This window comes from Pezoporus wallicus, unplaced genomic scaffold (genome assembly GCF_028554395.1).
Source record: "Pezoporus wallicus isolate ANWC-B61680 ecotype Strahan unplaced genomic scaffold, APGP_CSIRO_Pwel_v1 contig_13350, whole genome shotgun sequence".
Classification (NCBI taxonomy): domain Eukaryota; kingdom Metazoa; phylum Chordata; class Aves; order Psittaciformes; family Psittacidae; genus Pezoporus; species Pezoporus wallicus.
The window spans coordinates 179,368-197,359 of NW_026637943.1; the positions used below are offsets into that span (position 1 = coordinate 179,368).

At 39.8% G+C, this 17,992-nt stretch overlaps 1 protein-coding gene across 2 annotated transcripts in view; it reads left to right on the forward strand.

The window, feature by feature from the left end:
• The window catches only part of MAP4K5 (mitogen-activated protein kinase kinase kinase kinase 5), a 67,415-nt gene that overhangs the window by 41,815 nt on the left and 7,608 nt on the right, over positions 1-17,992 (forward strand). The window contains exons 9-27 of one of the 2 annotated variants that reach the window (XM_057408454.1): positions 251-323; positions 1,247-1,378; positions 1,947-2,009; positions 3,290-3,371; positions 3,990-4,106; positions 4,454-4,532; positions 5,803-5,861; positions 6,743-6,804; positions 9,473-9,517; positions 10,273-10,315; positions 10,775-10,985; positions 11,362-11,459; positions 11,559-11,600; positions 12,363-12,447; positions 12,538-12,617; positions 14,440-14,500; positions 16,226-16,340; positions 16,466-16,524; positions 17,841-17,944. In XM_057408454.1, the coding sequence (XP_057264437.1) occupies positions 251-323; positions 1,247-1,378; positions 1,947-2,009; positions 3,290-3,371; positions 3,990-4,106; positions 4,454-4,532; positions 5,803-5,861; positions 6,743-6,804; positions 9,473-9,517; positions 10,273-10,315; positions 10,775-10,985; positions 11,362-11,459; positions 11,559-11,600; positions 12,363-12,447; positions 12,538-12,617; positions 14,440-14,500; positions 16,226-16,340; positions 16,466-16,524; positions 17,841-17,944 (1,610 nt within the window). The remainder of the gene's footprint in view (positions 1-250; positions 324-1,246; positions 1,379-1,946; positions 2,010-3,289; positions 3,372-3,989; positions 4,107-4,453; positions 4,533-5,802; positions 5,862-6,742; positions 6,805-9,472; positions 9,518-10,272; positions 10,316-10,774; positions 10,986-11,361; positions 11,460-11,558; positions 11,601-12,362; positions 12,448-12,537; positions 12,618-14,439; positions 14,501-16,225; positions 16,341-16,465; positions 16,525-17,840; positions 17,945-17,992) is intronic. The other variant, XM_057408455.1, reaches the window with a different exon arrangement.

The following is a 17,992-nucleotide window of genomic DNA, read 5'->3' on the forward strand; positions in this document are numbered from 1 at the left end:
GTTTCTGTATTGTGAGATGGAAAAATATCTAAGAGCAGAACAGGATCACAAGTGATCTGTACGTGGAAACCAAACTTTTCAATTTAAAGTCATGTCAGTAAAAAAATTAACTGATCTCATTGTTAATCTTTAACTATTGAAGCTTAGAGAATTTATGATTCGGATGAAAAACATTATTGCTCTTTCTTCCTAGAGTAGAATTGGGATCTTACAGTGAGATTTCTAAGTCTATCATCATTTTCTTTTCCAGCTGACTTTGGTGTAGCAGCAAAAATAACAGCCACCATTGCAAAGAGGAAATCGTTTATTGGTACCCCTTACTGGTAATAAACTACTTGATCGCTATGATTGTATGCAAAGCTAAGTCTGTACTTACACCAAGAATTCTAAAATACGCACAGTGAAGTTTACACACATTTTTAAATATATTTATAGCAATTGCATAAATTTCCTTTCTTCCAAGTAAAATGCCCAAAGGGTAAAAATCTGGGAAGATTAGAGCTGATTAGAGCTGTTTGATGCTGTACACAAGCTACGTGATATTTGAGGCAGAATGACTGTTTCTCACAGGTTTATTAATGCAGAACATTCTCCCCTTTGTCTGGATACTGAATGGTCATTTAGTTTCTCAGTAACTTCTTACACTTTTAGTGAATAAACTAAACAATGTCTTTTTGATTTCTGTGCAGAAAGAATTGTGAAGAAAAACAGATTTTAAACTATCTTTTAATCATCTCTACTGATCAATGTCTGTACAAGACAGCGCTTAATATGCAAATACATCATTTTAAATCTTGAGCTGGATTATATATGCAAATTTAACTGCTATTGGTTTCTGGCATTACTGTGATTCAGTTAAGATGCCTAGGGCAGTATTTTTGGTATAGACTTGAACATGCATGTACAGCTTAATCCAGACAATGGCTTTTAATTGTTTGATGACCTCCTTATCCTGTTGGCAAAGGAGGACTGAGGGCAGGAAGATTATCTGCTCATTAAAGCATTTCACCAGGAATTATGAGACTGGTTCTATTCCTAGAGTTGCTGTCCAGCCAATGACCTCGAGCAAAACACATCCCCTCTGTGTGCTTCTCCACTCCCCTAATGCTGGGTGAGGGGAGGGGATGTCAGGCTTTTCCCAGATTTATAATCTTTGTGGGGTTTCTGCTCAAGGGGTATGTGACAGTGCTTTGTGCCTCCTGCATGCAGACTGTGACCTCAGTGAATGATGCCTTTGCTTTTAAAGGATGGCCCCAGAAGTTGCAGCAGTGGAAAAGAATGGTGGATACAACCAGCTCTGCGATATCTGGGCAGTTGGCATAACAGCGATTGAACTTGCAGAGCTTCAGCCGCCCATGTTTGATCTTCACCCGATGAGGTCTGCTGGCTGGGGAACTTGCTCATCTCCAGGACCCTCTTCAGTCCCAGCTGGGACTATTAAAATACAGTGTAACCATCTCTGTAGCTCAAACCTAGAAACTAATGCTAGGATTCCTTCATCAAGCATTTACTTCCTCTGTGAGCTGTGTCTGTCTTTAGGGCATTAATCTAAAGCTAAAGACTTAAATTTAGAATTGAAATGATAACCAAAATTTTTAGGTGTAAAAAAAAAACCAAACAAACAAGCAAAAAAAACAAACAAAAAAACCCCACAACCAAAAACAAACCAACCAAACAAAAAAAACCACTTTGTAGTTATATCATCAATCTGATTAAGAGCTATCTAGTGATAGTAAATCACTAGAGAAGCTGTAGCCTTATGTTTAACAGGATTATGCATGGTGCTAAAAAGATTTTATTTAATGATAAATAATTCAGCAGCTTTACTGTGTCTGTCTTCTATAATCCAGTTTCACCAATACGGTTTTTACTCTATTAATTTAAAGTGTTTGGAAATTGGAATGAAATTAATTTTTTACCATATAATAACATTATTCCTCCTTTAGGGCTTTGTTTTTAATGTCGAAAAGTAATTTTCAACCACCAAAACTAAAGGAAAAAGCAAAATGGTAAGTCAAACCCTTTCCTTTGTTCAATATTTTGTAGATAATGTGAAAAAACTTTATCATTATTGAAAAAGGGAGGCAGTGAAAAATAGTGTGTGCTAGTTTTAAACTCGGGTACCTGAGAGCTGATTTCACTTACAGGAAGTTTCACTGAGCAACAATTAGGTGTTGTTTATAGGTGTTTGAAAGCAAACAGGAGGTTAAGTTCCAGCAACAGACATTTTATTGCACTTCAGAAAACCAGCAGTATGGGGCAGGATAGCCCTCCCTATGCAATTGATCCCTGCCAGTGATCCAGAAAGAAATGAAATCTTGCTTCTTCAGTCCTCTTTGTATGTTCTAGAAAGAAAAATTATTTTTAACCTTGTATCCAGGCATTTGCTGCTGTCAGTAGATAGGCAGTTGTTTAATCCTTTCATGATTTCTTTAACCTGTGATGCCTTCATAGTGCCTGCAGGATTTTGTACCACACATACATTTTATTTACGAGACTCAAAACAATTCTGGTATGCAGGATTTTTTGCTCATGATGCAGCTGTACAATCTTTTTACTTTGAGGTGTTTGGATGGCAGATAGGTACTAGAGGGAGGGAGAAAACTCTCCTAAGAGCATGTTTCCTGGGTTGAAACTGCTTAGGGTAACCCCAGCCAATGCGCTTTACTTCTCAGATGCTAAGGCTAGAGGAGGAAATGTAACATGATTTGAAATCAGGCAGACTTGCGCTAATACTGTTCTCAGAGAGGCGTATTAACGGAAAATCAGTTGCAAGAGAAGAGCTTGGAAAATTTTGGTCCAGTCATAACATCAAGTCATAATTCAGATCTGACAAGAAGTGATACGACAAAGTCTCCTAAGTTGTTCTGGAAATAGCAATACAGCATTTTGAAGAGTAAGTTGAGTCTCTGCCTAGAACTTGGTATTTCATTTTGCTACCTGTAGCCAAGAACAGTGAAATTTGTAGACTAGATCTTTAGGGTTTACTGCGTACATAAATCACAATTCTCATTTCTGATCTCTAGTCTGTAATAATTGGAACTGGAAAAAGTTGAAATAGCAGCATATGTGTGGTTTATTTTCTGTACCAAAACCTTTTCTTTGCAAGTTTCATGAATCGAATGTTTTTTTCCCTGTTTTCTTACCTTGGGAATGTAATTATTCAAACCTGAGATGAGGTACCTGGACAACATTCAAATTTAGCACACCCTTTTGTAATCTGTTGAGTGTGTTAAAATCAAAACTATCTTCTTGAGAAACAAAACGTAAACCCTCATTTTTCTTTAAGGTCATCAACATTCCATAATTTTGTCAAGATAGCACTTACAAAAAATCCAAAGAAGAGACCGACAGCAGACAGACTTCTTTCTGTAAGTGTCTTGGAACATTTAGTGACAGCATTAAGAGATCTCTTGCTTCAAAGTGAGCAACAGATCAAAAGGAAACCCAACTGGAACAATTTTCTTTCTCTGATCTTACAACACAGGTGGTGGAGTCCAAAGGAAGGAGATACTAGTCAACTGTAGGGAGATTTTGTTCATTATCAGTATTTTTATACAATTTTTGTTAGGGAAAGTTACAGAAATTTGCTTAGGATTCTGTCTTCAGCCTTTCTGCAAGTGGGTGTCTCAGCCTCTTCAGTACAGCTACATAGACCCTTCCTGTCACCCAGTCAGAGAATGGATGTATTTAGCAGTTCTTCATGTATCTATTTCGGTCTTCCTAAATTCAAGTGAAATACTCATGGAAAAAATAAAGTTAAGGTGCAGTTGTTTGTCTGAGTTTGATTTCCAGTATATAAGTGGCCAGAAGTGTGGCATTTCCATGCTTATGGAGAGGTTTGAAACCCTAGCCATTGAGGAGTTGCTAAAGAAATACTCAAGCCCCAGGCAAGCAGACAAAATTCAGTATCATTCTGTACTGGATGTTTATTAATAAAAGCTACATATCAGTTGCATATTATAACTTGTCCTTTTCTGCGGTTCCAGCATAGCTTTGTAGGGCAGCCTGGTCTTTCAAGATCTTTAGCAGTTGAGCTGTTGGACAAAGTTAATAACCCTGACAACCATACACACTACAGCGAAGCTGATGATGATGATTTTGAGGTGAGTGAGAACGTCTTTTGTTTTCTGTTTTTAGGTGAAACTATGGTTTAAATACCCTGCTTTGCTTTGGGAATGTAAGATTGCAGCTTGACAGGGGCACAGCCTCAACAGTTTGAGAGCTCCATTTTTAGAGTTACCATGCAGGAGAAGCAAGGGCATATTGCTACAGCACTTGTCATGCTTATGCTTTGGGTGTATAGAAAGATCATGTGCAGGGATAAGACGAAGGTGGTGCATGTTACAGTGCGCGACTGCAATGGCTTTCCTCTTGTTAGTTTGATTGTTAATTAAGAACCAACATAAAGCCGTGCAACTTTTCTCAGCTTTTCCATTTCTAACCCTTGCAGCCTCATTCCGTCATCCGCCATACAATTCGTTCTACGAACAGGAACATTAGAGCAGAAAGAACGGCATCAGAGATAAACTGTAAGTTCTTGATGGGCTTTACCCATTTTGTTTTGCTGGTTTGCTTCTACCAATGAAGGATGTCGGTGTCATTCTTGTGTTGTGTACTCTGGAAAGTCTCTTCTGTAGCTGGAACTTTTGAGGAACAAAACCAGAAGAAACAGCACATACACATCAATCTTCAATAATATTTGTCTGAAACCAGAATTCATTACATCTCACTGCTGCATTGTAATGTTTATGTGGACATCTGCATGACCAGCAGAGCGTTTCAGCTCTGTGATCTCTGTCAGACCATGCAGCCTTACTTAAAAGAGCAAAACCACTAATAACATGCAGACATCAAAAAATGAGAGTGAGTTGATAATTAGGAGGGCATCTTTTCATGTGTACATTGGGTGTCATCACGTAATGAGAAAATACAGGAAAATGTAGCATTTTGTGTTTCTATATTGTTGTCTGTCTGCACAATGGCTAAACAGAAGGAGGGTAGGTTTAGATCAGATACTAGGAAAAGGTTCTTCGCTATGAGAGTGGTGAGACACTGGAAGAGGTTGCCCAGAGAAGCTGTGGCTGCCCCATCCCTGGACCTGTTCAAAGTCAGGTTGGACAGGGCTTTGAGCAACCTGGTCTAGTGGAAGGTGTCCCTACCAGTGGCAAAGGGGGTGGAACTAGGTGATCTTTTAAGCTCCTTTCCAACCCAAACCATTCTAGGATTGTTTCGAGTTCATAAGTGAAACCTTTCCTTGACCTTGATGGAGCCCTTGTGGTTGCAATAGCTGTCCTGACTAGGGTGCATGTTAACAGAATGCATTTTCTTTTAATACAACCTTTTTTTAATAACAAAATATTACTCAGTTGTATCAAAGTTGACATTTTGAGGGTAGGAACAATCCTTTTCCAGGTTTGGACTAATGTTTTTTGTAATGTCATTGCTGCGTGCTCCTTTGCACCACATACATCACACTTTTAAGAAGCTTGCTGTTAGAAAGTCTCACATTCATTAAAAGTAGCATGTGGTAAACATACTTAGGTTCCGGTGTGCTTTCACGTAATGACTTGGTATTTACTTTTGGTCTGTTTCTTTCTTGTGGGTTTCATATTTGCAAATTTAAGCATTTAGACAGTAAGGCTGATACTTAAGTGATGGTCATATTTTACAGGCAAATTAAGTGTTGTGCACATAATATTTAGATCTGTTACAACATGCATTTCACAGTAGTAAGCATTGAAAGGGCATTGGTATAATTAATGTTGTGTACATTAAATTTGAAAATGCAATGTTTTGTAGTTGATAAGCTGCAGTTTGAGCCCCCTCTACGGAAAGAAACAGAAGCTCGGGATGAAATGGTAAGGGCAGGTTTGGTTTTTTCTTCATTTATTAAAATCATAGTATCTTTGTTGTTTTGTGGCTCTACTCTAAGTAATATATGTCTGAAATATTAAGCAATGAGAAGACCACTCTTGGTCCCCAGACAATTTTTAAGAAAATGAATTGCCCTCCGTGCTTTTACTGTTATGCTTAAATGAGAAAACCAATATGTGCCAATTAATTTGATTATGTGAAGAGGCTGTTCTGCATTTGAGTCCCTGATCTTCCTATCATCAGAGTTTATTTGCTGCTTGTTTCTTGGAAGGCCACCAGATCACATGCAGCCAGTTCTGCCCCCTGTGAGCTGCTGCTGTTTGTTCCAGCCCTCAGCAGTTTACTGTAGAGCAGCTAATTAATGTTCTTTGGGATTACTGTGTGCCTGTGTACACAAGGCTCCATTTTTCAGTAAGTGTTGTCAACAGCAACAGCTGCCATTAATTTGGATTTGGAGACATTAGTGCTCAGCACTCCAGAAAAATCCCATTCCTGTTTTTCACAGCTGTATTCCAGTTCACCAGGTAGGTGATGTTGATGGCTGCAGTATGTTCTCTTGCTGGAATAGTGTCTTGGAGCTGCCTTGCCTGGAAAATCGTTACTGAGTTTTCACCATAAATTTTTGCTTTTGTGTTACTTATTGCCACTTGATACCCGTGTTACATCATGTGCAAGTGCTGCTTTTAAATCTGAGTCTAAGAAGATGATAGCTTTTCAATAGTTGCTTTATAATTAGATTGTAAAGTATCAGTTCACTTTGGAATTTTATTTTACTACTTATGGGTCATTCTGCAGGGCTCTTCATGTGCTGTGGTAAAGTACTTCATTTTGACAAGGGAAAAAATGACAATTTGTTCATCTTCAGGTTGTGGCAGCTGGCACTGACTTTGCTTCACACTGGAATCCTTTTGTTGATGGAAGCAGCAAGTAAGTACAGTTTAAAATGTCTTTTATTTCTGTGACTTAATATGAAAATGCACTCTGAAACAGAAATGGAGCTACGGTGGAAAAATCAAGCCTTAAGCCCTAATGCACTTAAAGTCAAAGGAAATTTTACCCAGTATGCAATCCTTCTGCAGTTGGTTCGTTGTTCTCTTGGGGAATGGGTTTTAGTCTCTTTTAGCCACAAACAGTAGTTTGTTTAAAGTTTGTTGTAGCCCTCCCCAGTTCTAGATGGAAAGTGAAGTATAAATGTATGGCCAGCACACTGAAATAATACAGCCAAAGACATTTTTCTGACACAAAGCTGGTAACCTTGCAAGGGCTGAGTTCAGGATCCTGCTCTGGCCTTGCACTTCTGAGCTGCAGCTGCAGTTGTGACATCCTGTGGCAAAGCACGTTTGCAGCCCTGAAGCTGGGTCCTTGCAGGAAAAGGAAGGAGAAACCAGTTCAAGTTTGGTGGCATGACTGCTCCTGCTGTGGGGTCTGATATAATACAGTCGTACAGTGTTCTGGGGTGAAATGTTTTAGGTAAACATATGCTATAACTGCTTTCCCCTGGGATAAAGCAGGCCTGAAGTAAGGAAGCACATCTCTGTCCAAGTTAGGACTGAAATTATTAGGTATGTGGCTTTCTTTTGCTTCAAAATACTGGATTCTGCCTTTAATTCTGTCTTTGAATTCACAGTGAAGAATATGAAAGTTCAGTAATACTGACTGATGCACATATGTAGGGAAAGACAGTATTTCAGTTGAAATAATTGCTGTTTCCTATCTTTATTTGGAACTGAGTAGCAGACAGTGAATTTCTTTGGCTTTTTGCAGATACAGGCTTGCATAAGTTGTCAGCTGATATTACAGCCCCCTGGAAATCTGTCCGTGTCATGGAGATTGCCAGTGTTTGGGTCTTTTTAAGTCCAGCCTGTTTTTTTTGTTCTCACTCTCACTGTAGTAAAAGTTCGGAGTAGCTTTCTAGGCCCTTTCTCCCTCTCCAGTAAATGACAGCGACTGCTTTTCTTCCCCTCTTGGTTTGTTTGTGTGACCCTGATGAGCTGCAGATTAAAAGCCTGTCTCGTGAGTGCTGGCTTTTGTGAAGACAGCTGGAATCTCTGGGGCCGAGGAGCAGGGAGGGAGGGAAGTGCCTCCCAGCAACGTGACTTACTGATCTGATTCCGTTTCTGTGGTGTTATTAAAATTGTCTGTAACAGGCTGTATTAAAAGCAGAATGAATGTGGCTGTAGCGAACGTTGCTAGGGTCATAAATAAGTAGATATATACAGATATAGTATTTGAAAGGAGGAGAGGCATAAAGTTTCTGGATGGTGAATATGTGCTGCTTGCTTGGAAACTGCTTCCAGTTTGAAAACATAAACAGGAAATGCATAGCTCCTCTGTCCCAGCAATTCTGAGTAATGCCAGGGATGCACAGAGAGGATGTGTGCTGGGAGGGTCCCTGCTTTTCATGTCCTTTATCAGAATGAATGGTGATCAATATCTCTGGAATTACTGGTCTGGAATGGGGGGGGGTACCAGCAGATCTACCTGATGGTATTCTCATCCTTATTGTAGCATTTTAAAAATACTTTTAAATAATTTTTCTTTGTATTATGGAGGTGGTTTTGTGGATGGTTGTTTTTTTTCTCTCAAGATTTTTAATAGTTCCTGTTGGCAACTGTCTGCTGCTTTCCCTTTAGAAGTAACCTGCAGGGAAATTTTACATTAATCCAAGTTTGGCTGGGTTCATTTATGTATAATACACTTTTGTTTTCCTGCTCGTTACCCCTGTGGTCATCCCTCAGTGGGTGATGTGGTGCATTGCAGAGCATGGAAGGATGTGTGAGTTGGCAGGTGTGGGGGTGTCTGCTCTGCATGCAGGGACTTGGACTGTACCAGGCAGCTGCAGCATGCACCAGCCTGTCCCTGGTCAAACACTGAGACAGCCAGCTTCTGAACTGGCTCTTCCACCTCACCATTCCTAAAAGCAGAAGCTCAGACTTCACAACATCACAGCAACATGCTAAGGAATTCTTTTTAATTGGGTTTAGATTTCTGGTTTCATTTTTTTTATTTTTATTTATTTATTTTTTATTTAATGCAGGTTTTTTTTTTTTATTTTTAAGCAGAGCTTGAAAATTGCCATTTTGCAAAATCTTACTAGTTTCTATTTGTTTCAGGAGTACATTGTAGTACTGCTTTTATCCTCTAGTCGCAACTTCCTTTTTGACCCTGAGGTAGCTTTGAAACAAAAATTCCCACTGTAATGGGAAACACTAAAGGAGGAAACTTCCCTTTGTAAGGCTTTTCTCCATTTGTCTCCAGTAACATCCTCTGTTCTCCTATTTTTTCTCCTGTTTTCCTGTTTCTCTCATCTTGTACTGCTATTAGGCATTTCAAAAATATTTAAAATACCAGGTAGGGAAGTGAAAGATGAGTTGATGGTATCTGGTATGGAAGAGAGCTTCTGTGATAATTGGGGGGGTGAGGGGAAGGAAATACTAAATGAAAAAGAGTTCAATGCAGTGAATAAGAGAGAAATACTTTGTTTTGAAAAGGGATGGGAGATGTTTGTTATGAAACTAAATGACATCACCAATCAGTTTAGTTGCATGTGTCAACCTTAGGGCAGAGCTCTTAATTTTATAAACGTTTTACCTAGGGTACTGCTTACAAAATTTGGCGATGGGAGTGAAGATGTTGAAGAGTGAGTGGACGTCCTTCATGCACAGTTGTGTTTACTCCATGCGGCTCTCGCTAAAAACGGCAGTGTTCTGGCAAAACCTCTTTCCTTAAAATGCTGCAGGCAGCTTTGCCGCTCATAAATAAATGAGGGCTGGTTGCACTCCAGGGTCTAACGCGCGCTTGACTGTTCTGACCGTCAGCAGAATGTCTGCAAAGCAATGCTTTCTTCCCTTGCTCTCCTTCCTAAGGTTATCTTAGCGTGCATATGGAAGTGCCTAATGCTTTAAAGCAGATTTTATATTGATTAATCCATCGATCATGCGCCAGATCCCGTAGTGACAGGACGTGCAGCTATTCCTGCAGAGCTCTGGTGGGGTATGTGCAGCTCCTCTGCTGCCCAGACGTTTGCCTGATCCAGAGTGAGAGCTGCAAACTGTACCAGACTAGTCCTGAACATAAATTTATTTGCTAATTTCAAATACCCTCCACCAAAGAACGCTCTATAACATTGGCGTTTATGAAAGAACGTGAGTTTAAAAAACAGCACTTCTAACAAGATTAACATGCTTTCCCCTCCCCCCGCCCCAAACTTCTAGTTTGACCCTGTTCATACAAAGCTGTGATCCACCTATTCTATGCATCTAGGTGGGTTCGTGCAAAGCCTTGATCCATCTATCCTATGCATCTAGCTCGTCTTGTTTAAGAGTCTGTATTCTTAGGTAGTTCTGTTTATGTTGTTGGCTTAACTAATACAACTACCAAACGTTTTCATTGTAGATCAACCCTAAAACGAGCAGGACCACCTCCACTACCTCCTAAGGTAAGAGATGGTGGGGTTTAAGAGTTTTAGGAAGCAAATTCCACTTGTGCAGCCTCTGCAGTGCTTTGTCTGATGCTCTCAGTAGCTTATATATTCTGTTAAAAACCATTTGCTAGCAAACTTCGTGCAGCTTCATATTTATGTTGACTTGCAGTCCATATTGCCTTGACCTCTGGGGGCTCCTGGCATTGTACATTACCCTAAACAAAGTGACTTGTAGGTATCTTCCCTCTAAGAGAGCATGCTGCATGGGATTTCCTCTTGTTCAGCATTCTGCCTGCTGCTGTGATTTTCTATGAGAGAAGGAATACCTCTTAGATTATCCTGCTGTTACATGGCTCTTTTCAAAGGCTGACTTTTTTTTTAATGGTGAAGCAGTTCGACTTGAATTAAACTTGTCTGAAGTTTATGCTTCCAGGTGCCATTTCCCAGGTAACCTTCACCTCTGTTTTGTTGCAGCCGAGAATAAACAGTTATCCTGAGGAGAACCTCCCGGATGATGACAAATGTCAGACAATAAAACGCTTCCCAGACTCACAGAACAGAGCCCCACCAGCTCACAGGAGACAGAGTATCCCTGTTTGTGGGCCTCAGACTGATTCTTCCCCCATTGGTATGACCAGCAGCATCAGTAGCCCTGGATTACTCACAGCTAGATACAGTGACTTAGGTAAATGGAATACATTTCCTATAGGTAACTTGCATCCTGTAAAAGCAAATCATTCTGGAGTCAGCTATTTTTCACAGTATCACAGTATGCTAGAGATTGGAAGGGACCTCGAAAGATCATCTAGTCCAATCCCCCTGCCGGAGCAGGAACACCTAGATAATGTTATTTTTAGCAGATAATTTTTTTAACACAAGTGATCACGAGGTGCAGCTTTCCTTTATACACGTATGCTGGTACCTGAGATGCATATATGAATGTTTCAGAGTTCACTTCTCAACTCCTGCTAGATAAAGGGGAGAAGAGAGAACAGAGCAACAAATATTTTCTATTTCACTGTGTTGAATAAGCTATAAAATGTGTCTGGGCTTCTTTTCAGGAAATGGGGGTGGCATGCTGAAACTCATTGAAGAAAACTCAGAAGGGTCTGGACAAATCCCTCAACTGCCACGTAAAAAAGAGAAAAGAGATTTCCCTGTAAGTTTTGTGACTCTCAGTCTGATTTCACTGTCATGTTAGCTAGCTAGTTTTATCAGTGTGGGAGAGGTATTTTATGATCTTTCTTTCTTCCCACAGAAGCCAGCAATCAATGGTTTACCACCGACACCAAAGGTGCTGGTAAGAAGTCTCATTTGCAGTAGGAGTTATTGGAAGCCTGTTCTAATGGCATCTCTCTAGTGTCAGAAGGTTTATGCTAGAATAAGCCACCAGTTCATCTGGCATGTTTTTTTGCAACTCATAGCCAGTTACTTTTTGTGTACTGAACCCATGATGTTCGTTTCCTGTTCTTAAAAACTTCCTTTCACCATTCAGTGTGGATGTGAAGGGTTGGAGACTTCACTGGCTCTGAGAGTTATGATCTCCAGTAGCAGTCCCTGCTTAGTAAAGAGAAAGGGGGAGAGGTGGTAGTGGTGTGAGACAGTGTTATTACTTCTGCATGTTTTCCCTTCATATGCTATTCGTAACCACTCAGTATTCATACATACAATCATCTAGGTTGGAAAAGACCCTTAAGACTATCAAGTCCAACTGTTAGCATAACACTGCCAAGCCCACCACTAAACCATGTCCCTAAGCACTACATCTTCACGTCTTTTAAATACCTCCAGGATATATTGTTCTCACCCAGTAGGTACTTAAAATTTTTCATCCCTCTTTGCATTTCTTAATGTGTACGAAGCTTATTAAAAGGTTTGGAAAACTGAATTGTAGCTTTTTGGGGGAAGATAAAAATGTTTTGCATCAAACCATATTAGAGTAAGTTTGTATCTGAAGGAAGAGAGCCACGGTGCATACAGGTGTGTAGTTAGTGGCCAGGTGCCAGCAGATAAACACTTCATACTGTAAACTATTTCAGGTTTCAGTTTTGGTGTCTTTCAGATGGGAGCATGTTTTTCCAAAGTCTTTGATGGTTGTCCTTTGAAGATTAATTGTGCAACATCATGGATACATCCAGATACTAAAGGTAAAATTATTTTAAGTTTTTATTTTAAACCTGCTTGTTGCCAAAGTGGTAGTGAACTTGTGAAGTAATACCTTTCTCTTAAATTTTTAGATCAGTACATTATCTTTGGCACAGAAGAAGGTATCTATACATTGAATTTGAATGAACTTCATGAAGCAACAATGGAACAGGTGATTTGTAGTGTGCTGAACACAGATACAGGGATATTATGAAGCAAGAAAGTTTGGTATTAGGATAGATGGGATGCAAGGCTTTGTGGCATAAACTGATTCACATCAAAGCTAGCAATGGTATTCAGTAAATTAATAGTTCCCCTACCGACCTGTTTGAGGGGTTTTTTTGTTGCTGCTTATGTAACACCACTTTCAGAGGACTTCTCTCCTAAAACACCTTTGTTCTTGGGGACAACTGATTTCGTGCCCTTTCTCTCTCCGTTTTATCTCCACTAGATGGCATATTGCTGCTCCACTGGATGCTACCAAAACACTCAACCATTTCATTTATATGACATTATCATCACCAATAAATACACATTTGCTTCTGTTTTCTTGGGCTCTTAAGCCTTTCCAAAGGCACTTCATGCAATCATGGTACTGTTATATTTGCTCTTTTAGAGTCAGGAGTAGCAGAGTTTTCTTGGAGAAGCTGACAAATGCTGATAATGAATTTTTACTCTTGTATGTTGTAAAGCAGTTCACAAAGGCACTTCAAGCATCTAAAGAGCAATAAATTCAGTCAAGACATGGCACAAGCTAGAAAGCAGAGGTGGCAGAGTGGGTGTATCTGAGTAATAGTGAGAGAAAGATGATTTCAGGGGCACTGCACAGAGATCTGTGCTTAAGAAAGTCCTCTGTTTCTGGGAGCATCATGCAAGAGGACAAAACTCAACATGGAAAGTGGTTCAAGAAGATCATGGAGGGGTTAGTTTGGCACAGACAAAGACAAGAGACAATTATAAAGGACTTGATGATGAGAAATGGGAATTTGAATTCAATACAATTAGAAGATCCTCTTGAATTGAGAGCTGAGGGTGCACCTGAACGCAGTAGGATAGTGTTGAATAATGAAGTTGTTTACCTTTTTGTGGCCTTAGCAGACACAGGGTACAACTGTCTAAAAAGTGTGGTGGCACTTCTTGGAGACCCCCTGGCCTTCTTACCTCAATTAACCAAAGCAATTTCTTTCTTTGTACATTTTCCTAAACACTTCATGTAACAGTCTTCTCTGGAGTCTTCCACATGCTTTTTTTATATCCTATTTTCAATAGGATAGATATGTCAGTGCTTTTGTGGCTTGTTCCTGTGCTGCTCTGGCTAGTTAGTCAGTTGGACTATTTTGCAGTTCCCACTGCCCTTTTTATTTGCCATAGGTATTATGTTTGTCCTTGAGGTCCTTGTTTGTCCTCTGTCAGTTCTTGAAGATAATTATTACTGAGACCTTAGGGTCTGAGCCAGTTCTTAAGTACTGTAAAGTAAACTTTATTGGGACCTGCTGCCACGAGTATATCTAGTTGAAATATTGTGCAATGTGTTCTTTTTCTGCTCCTAGCACAAGATGCTATTAACAGTGCTATTAGCTGTGTAGATCATGTAGCCTTTTTGCCCCTCTCTTCTGACTTTTGTGGGATTTAATAGGTTTCTGTAATACTATCTTTCTCTGGCTGTCATTTCTAAGCAAGCTATATCTTTTTCTATATGGGATTCCAGTCTTGCCAGTTGTCCCAATTTGGCTCTGTGCTAATTAAAAAATGAAGAAAAATAGAATTTTGGAAGTTGCAGGGGTAGAAGAGCGAAGGTATGAAAATATTTCACCCAGAGAAAAGGGCTAAGTAAGGATCCAAAAGAATGAATTAAAGGGGAAACTGTAGTTGCAGCTGGGACTTTCTCCAGTATCAATCCCTGCAGGAATGGTGGTGGAAATGGAGCAGGCAAAGAAAACCATGATTAGAAATTCCTGTATGTTTCTATTAATGGAAATACTTTCTTTCTTCAGTTATTTCCCCGAAAGTGCACATGGCTGTATGTTATCAATAACACCTTAATGTCCTTGTCAGGTATGTATAAATAGAGGGGAAATCAGTAAGATTATAAATCAAAAGAAACACTTCAAGTCGTAATTCTGTACAATGTATTTTGATTGTGCTGAAGTAGAAAACATGGGTTTTTTTGTTGTGCTTGAAGCTTTGCTTCAAGAGTGTTTTAATAGGAAAGACTTCCAAAAATAAAACTGACGTTTACAAGTAGTAGAGCCAGTTGTCTTCCATGTCCCACCATAATTATTGCATTTATTGAATTATTTATTGAATTATTTTATTTTTGTAATTTATTTTTAGTTAGAGCTCAGCACTTGGCATTTGTCAAACAAGTTGTCTCTGTCAAGGCTGCAATTTGACTGAAAGTGACTGGGGAATTTAAAGTGTCCTCCTCTGGTCCCTGAGCTAGGAGAGTCAGCATAAGGATGGCTTTCATGTGTCATAACAAAATCAGGAGAGGATTACCATAGGTGCATTACTGAAATGTAGCTACAGTGTTTGCTCACTCTCAGTGTATTGTAGCCTGGGAGCATTTTTTGAATGAACCAGATTCAAAAAATAAATCAACCCTAAAACAAGACCAGTTTCAATCTGAAGGAGAACGAGGTGGCTGTGAAATACTAATTCAGCAGATTGATGCTTGAAAAAAAAGCGCTGCATTATTTTTCATCAGTTGTCCTGGAATAGGATATTCTACATTGGAAACAGAGGCACTGTGTCACGGAGACTAATTGTAGCACTGTGCCTTTAAACATGCAAAGTTTGTATAATACCACTTGTACTGATTTATAGATAAAGAAAAATATTCTGATAACAGTTAGAATCATAGAATCGTAGAATAGTTAGGGTTGGAAAGGACCTTAAGATCATCTAGTTCCAACCCCCCTGCCATGGGCAGGGACACCTCACACTAAACCATGTCACCCAAGGCTCTGTTCAGCCTGGCCTTGAACACCACTAGGGATGGAGCATTCACAACTTCCCTGGGCAACCCATTCCAGTGCGTCACCACCCTTACAGTAAAGAATTTCTTCCTTATAGCCAATCTAAATTTCCCCTGTTTCAGTTTTAACCCATTACCCCTTGTCCTACCACTACAGTCCCTAATGAAGAGTCCCTCCCCACTATCCCTATAGCCCCCCTTCAGATAACTGGCAGGCTGCTATGAGGTCTCCATGCAGCCTTCTCTTCTCCAGGCTGAGCAGCCACAACTTTCTCAGCCTGTCTTCATACGGGAGGTGCTCCAGTCCCTTGATCATCCTTGTGGCCCTTCTCTGGCCTTGTTCCAGCAGTTCCATGTCCTTTTTATGTTGAGGACACCAGAACTGCACACAATACTCCAGGTGAGGTCTCACGAGAGTAGAGTAGAGGGGCAGGATCACCTCCTTCAACCTGCTGGTCATGCTCCTCTTGATGCAGCCTCTTGATGCAGGTCATGCTCCTCTTGATGCAGGATACAATTAATTGTTGTTGTATAATTAAAGCCTTCTAAAAATGTTCACATAAAAGTAACTTTCAGAGCTGCTTTAGTGTTACTGAAATGAACTCTTGAGTTGAATGCCATGGCTTCTCTGTATGCATTATTATTGTTTTGTTTTCTTTTGCTTCATAACTGGACTTGAAATATCTGGTGCACGCGGCCCGTTTTTCTAGAAGGTAATTTTCTATACCTACATTTTTCTTAACTGTGCATTTCTCTGCTGGAGGCATGGGCGCAATGTCAGTTGTGCTTTTCTCTCTTTACAGGGAAAACATTCCAGCTGTACTCCCATAATTTAATAGCTTTGTTTGAACAAGCCAAAAAAACAGGATTAGCGGCTCATATTCAAACCCATAGGTTTCCTGACAAAATATTACCAAGGTACAAATCTTTCACTTATGGACAATTATTAACAAGTGAAAATTCCCATAAATGCTGTTTGTGCTGTTGAATTGGTAGCGTGAAAGGCCTCTCGTTGACGCATGTTCGCATAATTGTTATTCCAGGAAGTTTGCCTTAACGACGAAGATCCCTGATACAAAAGGATGCCACAAATGCTGTATAGGTGAGCCAGAGCTGTATTGTGCAATTTTTTTCCTGTCTTTGTATTGAGTGTGGCATGTCTTACACTCATTTCTTTTTAATAAGCTTACAGTTAGCTCACTCTTCAGCAAACAGTATGACTGCATCATTTCTTATTGCTGTGCCTAAGTGGTGCTTAGCTTTCCTTTTAATTAATGTGGAGGGTCTTTATGCTGCTGAGTGGAAAAGAATTTTCTGTATCAACTCTTAACCGAGAAATGTTGCAGTCTAGAGCAAGGTCCAGAGGGAAACTCTGGAGAATGCCAGCAGCATGTAGCTGGTGGGTGTTGCACACTCTCTTTGAGAGCTTCAGTGTTTGGGATCAGTGGCTTTGGGATCAGTGGCTTCAGGCTGCCCACAGAGCCAACTAGTTAGTGTGAAATGCAGCCTGTCTGCAAATATAAAGCTTATTACAGGATCCCAGACTTGCTGCACATACACAAATATCTTTTCTGCTTTGTCAGTTTGGCTCGGGGTTTGACCTCCATCCAACTTTTAGCAAGGCTCACTTGAAAAGAATATTTTCCACAAAGAAAGGGCTGAACATGAATAAAAATTATGACAGCCTAGAGAGGAGTGAAGCCATCGCTCCAGAACTCTAGAGTTAAAAGCGTTAAAGCTTGTGAAGTTACAGATTTGTCTTTGGTTTCACTGACTTTGGGAAAAGGCTTGGGCTTTCTACAGAACGCATGTCCTTTTAAAAACTGGTCCTAGTGTTGTATGAAACTGTACCTTTGCGCTTGTAAAAAATGCTTAAGCAGAGTATAAAATACCTGGTTGCAAACGTGGATATCCTGATCAGCTCATATGAAGTGTAGGCATATTTAGAAATGATTCCTGAAGTCAGGTTGGTCTTGTATCTGACTGAGCTTAAAAAAAGCAAACCCCAAACCCTTCATCGTATTGTTGCATGAACTGTCAAAACTCAAAGACATTATGGGCCATCTTCACTGCTTGGGCATGTTTTTTCTATAAATCCAACTTGACCCAGACCTTTCACTTCCCCGCTCTCACAGCCCCAGGAAGAAGGTGTTAACAGCTCTTCTGGCCACTCAGCATGTGGCCTCTTCACTGGGACTTAAAGAATGCTAGTGGTTATTAATTATAATTGATTTTACCTGGAAAGTAGCACAATATTAATCACTGTGGATATCTGAAGCCAGAAAGCAATTAGTGTGAAACTGATGCTGTTTCTTAAATTATTTGCAAAGATAGCTGTAAGGTTTTTTCCAAGTGTGCATTGAACTTCCAGAACTTAAAAAAGGTTGTTTTCTGTGGGTGTTTGTTTTTTTTATATAGTACGAAATCCATACACAGGACATAAGTACCTTTGTGGTGCATTGCAGTCTGGAATTGTTCTACTACAGTGGTATGAGCCAATGCAGAAATTCATGTTAATAAAGGTAAGCATATAATTTTCATTTAGAACATTAATCTTCATCATAATACAG